This window comes from Nematolebias whitei, chromosome 13, assembly GCF_014905685.2.
Source record: "Nematolebias whitei isolate Nwh7 chromosome 13, NemWhi1, whole genome shotgun sequence".
NCBI classification, from domain to species: domain Eukaryota; kingdom Metazoa; phylum Chordata; class Actinopteri; order Cyprinodontiformes; family Rivulidae; genus Nematolebias; species Nematolebias whitei.
Window position 1 is genome coordinate 1,416,935 of NC_056510.1, and position 11,102 is coordinate 1,428,036.

The 11,102-nt window shown below is 42.7% G+C and overlaps 1 protein-coding gene across 1 annotated transcript in view; it reads left to right on the forward strand.

Moving 5' to 3' along the window:
• Positions 1 to 11,102, forward strand: part of fer1l6 (fer-1 like family member 6) — a 101,165-nt gene that overhangs the window by 34,604 nt on the left and 55,459 nt on the right. Inside the window, exons 24-31 of the mRNA XM_037687125.1 lie at positions 2,084 to 2,191; positions 2,274 to 2,336; positions 3,762 to 3,860; positions 5,227 to 5,458; positions 8,160 to 8,287; positions 8,368 to 8,487; positions 8,576 to 8,621; positions 10,638 to 10,682. Of these exons, the coding sequence (XP_037543053.1) occupies positions 2,084 to 2,191; positions 2,274 to 2,336; positions 3,762 to 3,860; positions 5,227 to 5,458; positions 8,160 to 8,287; positions 8,368 to 8,487; positions 8,576 to 8,621; positions 10,638 to 10,682 (841 nt within the window). The remainder of the gene's footprint in view (positions 1 to 2,083; positions 2,192 to 2,273; positions 2,337 to 3,761; positions 3,861 to 5,226; positions 5,459 to 8,159; positions 8,288 to 8,367; positions 8,488 to 8,575; positions 8,622 to 10,637; positions 10,683 to 11,102) is intronic.

The window sequence follows — 11,102 nt, forward strand, 5'->3', positions numbered from 1 at the left end:
CACACCTGGCCCCACACCTGGCCCCACACCTGGCCCCACACCTGGCCTGGCATAGTTACTACCGTGTTGTGGGTCCATTTCTCTGTGAATGAAGGTGTTTCTAGAAATTCATTCAACTGTGCCATTTAATGAGGTTACTTTTTGAAACAGCAAGGATTCTTTTGAGGGGAAAATGAAGAACACCGCTCCCGTATCAGAAATGATGAAGTCTCACACCACTCATCTGAGGAGCGAGCAGGATGTGCCCCCAGTGCCTCCACTTACCATCAAAGTGTCAGAGGTTGAACATGTGTTTAGAACCTGTAACCTTCAAAAAAGTCCTGGACCTGACAATATCTCTGGCAAGATTCTTAGAAATTGCGCCTCACAACTAGCACCAGTTTTTATAACTATTTGAACTATTCTTTGAGCCACCGTATAGTTCCTTTATTAGGGAAGACATCCATAATTGTGCAGGTGCCTAAAGTTCAAAGAGTATCAGAGTTAAATGATTTCCGCCCTATTGCACTGACATCTCTGGTGATGAAGAGCTTTGAGCGTAGAATTCAAAAAAGTCATTCTCTCTCAAACACAGCATCTTCTAGACCCTCTACAGTTTGCATGTCAGCCCTCCAGAGGGGTGGATGATGCTGTTCTGACTGTGCTGCACCTGCTCTGTTCCCACCTTAAAGCCCATGTAAAAAATCTTAACAAAAGAGTTTTTAATCTCACATAGCTTGGTTTTATGGATTGCAGAGTTTTGAACAGGTAGGGTCCAGCAGGTCACAGTGGGTTCAACACTCTCTGACAAAACAACCAGCAGCTCTGGTTCTCCTCAAGGCTGTGTGTTAGCCTCACTGTTATTTATTCTCTACACAAACTCCTGCAAAATACTTTCCAAATAGACATCTAATTAAATATGCTGATGACACGGTCCTGGTAAGCCTCTTAACAACAAGGAAGAGGAGCATGGACCAGTTCTGCACTTCTTCATTAAATGGTGCAAAAAATCAAAATTGGTTCTGAACATGAAAAAAAAAAAAAAAAGAAATGACTATTGGCTTCAGGAAGGTTCAGTCATTCTCTCCAACCACCATCGATGGAGAGCAGATTGAAACTGTCTCGTGCTACAAGAACCTGGGTGTGGTTCTGGACTGTCAACGTGGGACTCGTGGGCTGACCTTATCAGCACCAAGACTCAGCCAACGATGTATTTTTAAAAGAAACTGTTTTTTTTTTTATAGTCAATAACTCAAAGCAGGGGCAGCACGGTGGCACAACTGGTAGAGCTGCTGCCTCTCAGCGAGCAGGTCCCTGGTTCAAACCCCGGTCCAGGGGCCTTTCTGGGTGGAGTTTGCATGTTCTCTCCGTGAATGCGTGGGTTTTCTCTGGGTACTCCGGTTTCCTCCCACAGACCAAAAACATGCATGTTAGGCTGATTGGTAACTCTAAAATTGTCCCTAGGTGTGAGTGAGAGAGTGAATGGTTGTTTGTCTCGTTTGTCTCTATGTGTCCCTGTGATGGACTTGCGACCCGTCCAGGGTGTCCCCCGCCCCTCGCACAGTGATTGCTGGACATGGGCACCAGCGACCCCCGTGACCCAAAATGGAACAAACGGGTAAAGATAATGGATGGATGGATGGAATAACTCAAAGCTTTTAACGTTTTATTCTGCTTTTATTGAGAACATTTTGTAACATCTGTTGGTTTGGCAATGCTACAGAGGCTCAGAAGAAATCCTTGAGAAGTAACTACAGGCAGCAAACTGTTAGGGACCAGTCTGACCAGTATGGAAAAAATATACTGTACATGGACAGAGTTATGAGGAAGGCAAACAAGATTATAGCAACACACATCCCCTAAGATCCTCATTTGAGTTGCTTCCTTCAGGGCGAAGGTACTGCCTTCTTTTATTCTCAAGCAACAGGTCAAAATGTTCTTTCATACCACAAGTGATTCAATCATTAAATAATAAAAACGTATCATGAATTACTGAGCTCAAACTTCTTTGATGTAATGATGGATGGTAATGTCATGTTTTTATATGTTTATCCATCCATCCATCCATCATCCATCCATCCATCCTGTTATGAAAACTGTTCAGATCTCCAAGTCTGACCAGCAGAGTCTGCCTGATTTAGAAGACGGGGAAGGAGGCATCTACAGGGTTCCTGCCAACATCAGGCCCGTTCTCAGCACCTACAGGCTGGAGGTTTGACGGCTTCGATCAGTAAAAGCAGCAAAATGTCTGTTTTTTTTTTTTTGTCATTAATATTTATCCTGTTTCCTGCCAGGTTTTGTTCTGGGGTCTGAGGGAGCTGAAGAAAGTTCAGTTACTGTCTGTGGATCGTCCACAAGTGAGAAACAGTCTCACAGCTCTACAAATGTTCAGACAGTCTGGGTTACAAAAAACAGTTTTGTTCCTGTCACACCTGTTGCATGTTGTGTTTTTACCACTGTCACTGGCAAAGGGGTGAAAATGTTTGTGTCTACCTGTTTGTTTGTCTGTTCTGTTAGCAGAATACCTTATAAACTACTGATCAACTTTTAATGAAACATAAAGCAATCACTGGATGAACGTCCATCCATCCATCCATCCATCCATCCATCCATCCATCCATCCATCCATCCATCCATCCATCATCTTGTTCTGGACTCAGGTTTCGGGGCAGCATCTTGAGCAGGGAGGTCCAGACATCTCTCTCCACAGCCTCTTCCAGTTCTTCTGGGAGGACTCCAAGGTGTTCCCTGGACAACTGAGAAACATAATCTCTCCAGGGTGTCCTGGGTCTTCTCCGGGGTCTCCTCCCAGTCAGACATGACTGAACCAACTCAACTGGCTCCTCTCTATGTGAAGGAGAAACAATTCTACTTCAAGGCTCTCCTGATAACTGAACTTCTCACCCTGTCTCTAAGGGAGAGTCCCTTGTGGAGGAAATTCATTTCAACCTCCTGTATCCACGATCTCATTCTTTCAGTCTCTACTCAGAGGTGAGGGTAGGAACGTAGACCGACCAGTTTTTGTCTTACAGCTCAGCTCCCTCTTCATCACAGTGGACCAGTACAGAGTCCACAATACTGCAGACGATGCACCAATCTGTCTGTCAATCTCACGCTCCATTCTTCTGTCACTCGTGAACAAAACCCCAACACTTGAACTCTTCTACTTGAGGCAGAACCTCAACCTCGACCTGAAGAGAACATGGATGGACATGAGATGGATGGGCATCTACAACCATAAACCCATTGCAAGATGGCCGCCACACTAAATGACCAATGCAAACTCAGAAGTTGCTATGAATCAGACATTTTCACAGGTATCTAAGATAACGTTTGGTGTGAGAATAGCTGAGCATTGTCTCCAACACAAACTTTAAGCACCACACAGAGCTCAACATCCAAGTTTAAAACATTGGCAGTGACTGTTGGAGGCAACATCGTTTTACTGTTAGCAAAATATCTCACTGGACAAACATTATGATTTTCTCAGAAAGTTTTGGATGTACATCTACAACGACTGGAGTTAGTCCAATTGAAAATGGCTGCCACAGCTAACTGATATTAGCAAAAATAGCTATGTGCCAGTGATTTGATAAATGTTGAACTAAAAGTTGGTTGGTAGTAGCTGAGAGTCCTGTTTAACACAAACATTAACTCTTTCTGTTAACATAAAACCAACTTCATCTAAAATTGACATGTAAGGTGGTGGGTGTATGGATTTCTGTAGGCAGGCTAGAACATTACTTGCACTACTCCAACCCCGTGCTGTGTTCTTTCTTCAGGTGTTCATAGAGTGTGCCGGTAAAACTCTGTGTTCCTCCGTCATTCAGAAGTACAAGTCCAGCCCAAACTTCACCACCCTGGTAGATTCCATAGAACTGGTAAGACTAATATACCCAAAACAAACGAACAAAAACTACCGTTACTGTTATTACGTGCACCTGGACAGCCTGCTGGCCACAGATGAACACATCGTGTTGGTGAAACCAACAAACTCTCTTCATAAACATGGAAAATCTTGCATTTACTTTGGTTTTTACTGTCTCCTGTCATGGAGTGAAGAGGGGAAGCATCCCTCCGTCCATCTTGCCAACTGGATTACTTGAAAAAGATGTACCAGCTTCCATTTTCATGTGTAGCTGCATCCAGGCCAAAGAAAGGTCACTATAAAATATTGGATCACCACGTCAAGATCCAGGATCCATTATTAAACAAGCTGCCCCTACCATTTGAGGAAACTACGCTTTCTAGTTCTTATATTGATTAAAAATATAGTTTCCTTAAAATGACTGAGGTGACCAAACATACTGTAAATCTATGGGGCCAATAATGGCATACTGCTTGTTCAGAAGGAATAGCCTAAACATCTTATTGATTTTATTTATTTAGACCAAATTTCACTTGTTTTTATTATAATAGTTGACTTGTTCATGATTTTGACATGTTAGGCGTCACCTTTGATCACGTGTTCATCTTCCTGTTCTTTCTCACGACACTGAAAGACGATGCTGATGTAGACTGTAGTGCACTCTGCACCTAGCCGTTAAAAGTGTGTATAGTAACTCATTCAACCTTTATTTATCCAGGTTAGTCCCACTGAGCCTCGAGGACTCATTTACAAGAGACATCTGATTTTAACAGAGAGTGATGACAACAATGGACAATCATAAAAGAAAGCATAAAAATTGGGAAAAATAAATGAAAGAAAATTACATTAAAAAACAAAATATAAACAGCTTCGGTGTAAAACAATGTAGAATACTCTAAAAAAGTTAAATCTGGTCCTCTGGACATTCAAAAAAAAACAAAAACAAAGCAAAACAACAAAAAATGTAGAAACTTTTCGTCTCTCGTCCAAGAGACTTCTTCAGTCTGAGGTGCTGTATTCAGCTCAGTCTCTTAAATAGCACCTTCTCAGAGTGTGATCAGCTGGTTCTGGTTGTCAGCAGCAAACTGGTTGATCCACTCTGAGAAGGTGCTATTTAAGAGACTGAGCTGAACACAGCACCTCAGACTGAAGAAGTCTCTCGGACGAGAGACGAAACGTTTCTACATTTTTTGTTGTTTTGCTTTGTTTTGGGTTTTTTTGAATGTCCAGAGGACCAGATTTAACTTTTTTAGAGTATTCTACCTGGATTATTGAGCATGCATCAGGAAATGTAGAATACTAAAACCAGGAACTAATTAAGGAATTAAGCACAACACATGCGACAAACCAAACAAAGAAATCCGCTCTGTGTGCTGCAGGAGTTACCGGAGAACGAACACCTGCATCCTCCTCTCAGCATCACGACTGTGGACTGGCGGGCCTTTGGTCGCAGCACCCTGGTTGGAAATCACATCATAAACAACCTGAAGGCCTTCAAATACACACCACCTCCACCTCCATCTCCACCTCCTGCTGTCCACACACACAGCCCACCTCGGGCTCCAGAGACCCGCAGACTTGTCCTGACTCCAGAACCACACGCCGCTGAAGGTAACGTGTGCGCCAGTTTTAGTGTCAGCTATCCAAACATTTTCCAGCATTAACAGAACCATCAGGTAGGGTTGTAATCAAGACCAACTAACCCGAGACCAAGTCAAGACCAAGACCTCAAGTCTTGGAGCTCAATCTTTTCACAGATTATTTGTCTTATACTAAACTGTCACAACATGACATTTCTAACAAATATGTAAAAAACTTATGTAACTTATATATTTTTTAAATAAAAGTTACATACTTCAACTTTAAGTTTGCTTTTGAATGAATGTATCAGCTTCTATACATTTTCAAAGCTTCATAAAGAAATCAGACGCTCGGTGGTTGTTGCACAATAATGTTCATGTCATGTGACCCGCCGACACTAAACTCATGTTAAACTCTACTGGACCTGACAGACCAGGCACCCGCATTTATCTCTCATTTTAAAGCATTTTCTAATTTTACATAATTTATTTGTTCAAAAATCATGATTTTTGCTCAATAACTAATAATAAAATGCTTTAAAATGAGAAATAAATGTTGGTGTGTTGTGTGTCGGGTCTGTTAGAGCAGCGTAACATTAGTTTTGTGTCAGTGAGTCAAATGATGTGAAACATAGGAATTTTTGTTTCTGAAGTGTGTTTGCTTCAGTAATTTGTTGACGGTCCCTAAGTGAACCGTTACGTCTCCGAGGACGTGCACACTGAACTCAGACTGCCGGCTTCGGATCCAACGAGAGCAACACACCGCTGAAGACACCGAGCTCCAACGTCCAACGTAAAACTAACTTCACCGCGGTGGAGAGTTGAGGCTCCAGCACGAACAGTTAGAAACTATTTGAAATGAGTAAATAAAAGATATTTATTATCTGATAAGTCGTGTTTTAGACTTATTATTGCTAAAGAATCTATTCTGACACAAAGTGCAGCCGTGACTGGTTCTGGATGAGGCTTTACAGCAGACAGACCCTCTCTTCCAGGTACTGTGTACTGTACTGTATTGCTCCACATGCAATATGACAAGAGAGGCAATCAATACATTTGAAAAGCAGAACAGGAAAACAACACACCACACCCACAATTTGCCCACACACCAGCCCGGTACGTTTAAAATCCATAAGTCTACCAATAAATGTAACACCCAGGAATAAACCAGTGGAAGGATCTGGAACGAACAACCATCCAGAAACTCCCGGAAAATTTTACTAAAAGACGTAGACTGTAATGAAAAGATTGGAGTGGGCAAGAACCAAAACTTCCTTAGTAAAATGTGGGCTGGCTCGTAATGCAGCTTGTGGTCATCAATTCCACAACGTAGCCCATCTTTAAAGGATTCAAGGTTCTTGATTGTCATTCAAGTTGCATGTGGTACATGCAACTTGAACAAAAGAACAAAAGAAACAGTAAATAAGGATCTGAGATATAAACCAAGATGTACGCTAAACGAACGCCCATCACTACGCTAAAAGATGTAAGATATATGCCAGTCATTAATAGTGCAAAACAATACACCGACCAGCAGCAGCACAATTCTCATAGGTTCTGTTCAGTTATAATTTACACACTTAATGTGAGCACTAACATAAACTGAGCTTCATTCAAAGCAACAAAAACACAGAAACAAGGCTCCAAAAGTGAAAAAGACATAAATCTACAGCAGCACGGTCCTATTGGCAGAGTGGTTCTGATGACAGTCAGGTTCTCTTGTCAACATGGTCCAGTTTGCAGCATGGTACTGTTAGCAGTGAGGTTCTGTTAGTGGTGCGGTGTTGTTAGGAGTGTTAGCAGGTCTTGTTAGCAGGTCCCTTCAGCAGCATGATGATAACAAGGACCGCAGCAGCTGCCTCCCAGACTGCCCTCCAGAATGTCCATCTGGCAGACGGAGAACATCCAAGGTTTCCCTGTGGAACTAAACGGGTCCACAGAGTTTGGTCCATGCAGGCAGATGGAGGATCATGGAGACAGCCGCCATGACAGGCCTGGGCCCGAGGCTGGAAGGACTGAACAATGATGGCAGGATGGCACAATGGCAAGGCAGCGACATAGAAAACTTCACAAGTGTGACGTGTCATACCCGTACTGCGGATGTACATTGTAGGCGCAAAAAACAAATGCAACTAAAACAATAGGAACAAAAAAGATCAAGTTCACCGGGAGCCTGTGAAGCTGTGGACATCACTCTTACCATAAGGTCTTTCTTAACTACCTGCACCTTCAGTCTGCTACGTATAACCTCTGAAGCATGGCTGTTTTTCTGGTGACACGATATGATGATGACGATGGTGATGAGCCTAACCTTAACCTAAACTCAACTTCACACCTGAGCCCTAACCCTGACCCTAACCCAAAGAATGAGCACCAGACGTTAGTCTTCCAAAGCAGCTGTGAGCGCTGACAAAACAGTGTTTCTTAACTCTTCAACTGAGACTCTTCCTTTCAGCACGTAGCTGCAGCTTCAGGGGCAGGAAGAATAGCTGCTCACATGACTTAAGGTGGACCATACAGGTCGCACATGATTTAAAGGATTTAAGACATGTTTGGTACTAATTTAGACAAATGAAGTTATGAGAGAGGTTCTCTGACTGGTGTGAGCTGAGAAGGAACTATGTGACAGAACATCCAGAACACCAAACTAAACATTCAAAATGTCAGTTTGTCATTGGAGTTTTAACTTGATGGAACAACTGTGATGTTTGCTGTGCACGTTTGTTGAGCAGGCCTGACGCAGGATACTGGAGAAAGCAGCTGCAGAGCAACACTAACCCAGCAGGACTTCCTGATCTCTGTGGAGGAAGAAGCTCCTCCTGCTCCACCTCTACCTCAGCCTGAACCCAAGAAGAAAAAGGTTCTGACCTCAGAAGATCATGTGGTACTTAAATACACCGGAGGTTCCACCATCCTCACATTTATCTTGTTTTTACGCAGGAGAGCCACTCGAAAAGTGTCCGTCGTTCCACGAAGAGGCGGAGGCGAACCATCGCTGATGAATCAGCAGAGAGTGTCATCGACTGGTGGTCCAAATATTACGCCTCTGTGGAGAAACAGGTAGCTAGCTGTGAGCGCTGAGCTTCACTTTAAACCGTTAGCTTGTAGTTTGGAAGTTATGAACGTGCGCTGCCTGTCTGTGTTCCAGGAAAAACAGAAGGATAGCTCTCAGCTGCCTCACGTTTTTGAGAAAGGTATGGAATATTCACACACGTCTGTGGAGGTTGTCTGAGACAATGATGCACTCAAGATGTTCACGAGTCCGTTATCAAGAGCCATGGAGGAAAGAAGAAAATAAACATGAACTAGAATAAAATTTTTCTATGAAACAAACAAGAGAGTATGAAATGAAAATACATGTTTACTTGACAACTTCCATCCATCTGTCCATCCATCCATCCATCCATCCATCTGCCATTCATCCATCCATCCATCTGTCATTCATCCATCCATCCATCTGTCCATCCATCCATCCATCCATCCAACCATCCATCCATCTGTCCATCCATCCATCCATCCATCCATCCATCCATCCATCTGTCCATCCATCCATCCATCCATCCATCCATCCATCTGTCTATCCGGGCGGCTGTGGCTGAGTGGTTAGAGCAGTTGTCCTCCATGCAAGAGTTTGGGGTTTGAATCCACCAGCTGTCACATGCTGAAGTGTCCCTGGGCAAGACACTGAACCCCTCATAGCCTCTGATGTGCGTCTCATCAGCGTATGAATGTGATAAAGCTCTGATTAGTCTCTTTAGAATGATTTGTTCAATTAACTTTGTAGAGATCTAGTACAGAGCTGTATGAATGGGTAAATGAGGCACAGATTGTTGTAAAGCACTTTGAGCATCTTGAAATAAGATTGAAAGGCACTGTATAAGAACTGTCCATCCATCCATCCATCCATCCATCCATGCATCCATCCATCCATCCATCCATGCATCGATTCATTATCTTTACTCGCTTCTTCCTTTACGGATTGCGGTTAGTGTCCATATCCAGCAGTTACTCTGCGAGAGGCAGGGGAGGGGACAACCCGAACAAGTCTCCAGTCCATCACAGGGACATATAGAGACAAACAACCATTCACTGTCTCTCTCACACCTCATCTAGGGACAATTTAGAGTCACCAATCAGTCTAACAAGCATGTTTTTGGTCTGTGGGAAGAAACCGGAGTACTTAGAGAAAACCCACGAAGCACGGACAGAACATGCAAACTCCAACCAGAAAGGTCCCCGGCTGGGATTTGAACCAGCGACCTTCTCACTGAGAGGCAACAGCTCTACCAACTGATCCACCTCCTGGAAGACTTGTATATATCAGAGTTTCTTTATTTTTCATACACACCACATATGGTGCATGTGGTGGAACGGGATTATGTTCACAGGATCCCAGTTACATTCAATAATAAAATGTAAAAGAAAAACAGTAATAAGATCAAAGATATGAACTAAGAAAAGCATCAACTAAAAATACCCTAAGCACTAATAGCATAAAAACAATAAAGACAATACGCCAAACAGCAGCACGGACATGAGTCTGTGCGAACAGATGTGCACACATGAACACAGCAGCATGAAACAGATCAGCAGCAACATGAAACAGATCAGCAGCAACATGAAACAGATCAGCAGCAACATGAAACAGATCAGCAGCAACATGAAACAGATCAGCAGCAACATGAAACACATCAGCAGCAACATGAAACAGATCAGCAGCAACATGATGTGATTTTTCACAGTGATTCTCCTGGTTAGAGATTCATGAGTCTAACAGCCTCAGGGTAGAAGCTGTTCCTCAGTCTAGTGGTTCTACACTTAATGCTCCTCAACCTCCTTCCTGAGGGGAGTGGGGCAAAAAGTGTGTGTGTTTGAGGCTGTAAACCCAGAAACACAAACCTGTGCACCACTTGGATTGAATGCAGGAAAGCTTATGATTCATTGCCACACACAATACTAGAAACTGAAGTATATAAACTGTGTATCAAGACAAAAGATGGATGGATATTTTGTATATAATTACATGTTTTGAGAGAAAATATATATAAAAAAAAACAAAGTTGGAACAGTTTAAGAACCAGAAACCAGAATTGGTGTGTCTTTCAGTCTTAGTTTAATTTTTATTATTTCACTGATTGTTGTGTGCATAAACTGTGTGAAGGATGTGCTTCCAGTAGTCTCCTGACACACACAACTGTTGTGCATTGCAGCTTTGCCATACCACAGCCTGCTCAATGATGGGATAGACTCTCTGGGTAAGGATGCAGACATGCAGCTGAAGGAGTTGTTGATAACTGATCACCTAATAGAGCAGTGGTTCCCAACCTGTTTTCCTCAAAGCACCCCCCCACACACCCCCACTTCCTTGCCCATCTGCGCCCCCCCCCCCCCCCCAATCCCTCGCTACTCCCCTCTCCCAAAGACTCATTCAGATTAATCTCTTTATCAGTGATAAAAGAAAATGTAAATAGTTACAAACTTTTATTTATAAAATATATAAACTGGTAGTTGTACAACAGAAATAACAACTACGAGAACACTGTTTTGAGAATTACTCAAATAACTTTTCTTTAAAAATAACAACAGAGTGATCTTAAAAACAGTTAAAAAATGTTGTTTGGTCAAGATATCAAACTCTAGGCATGTACACACAGCTCTAACAAAAACAATGGCTA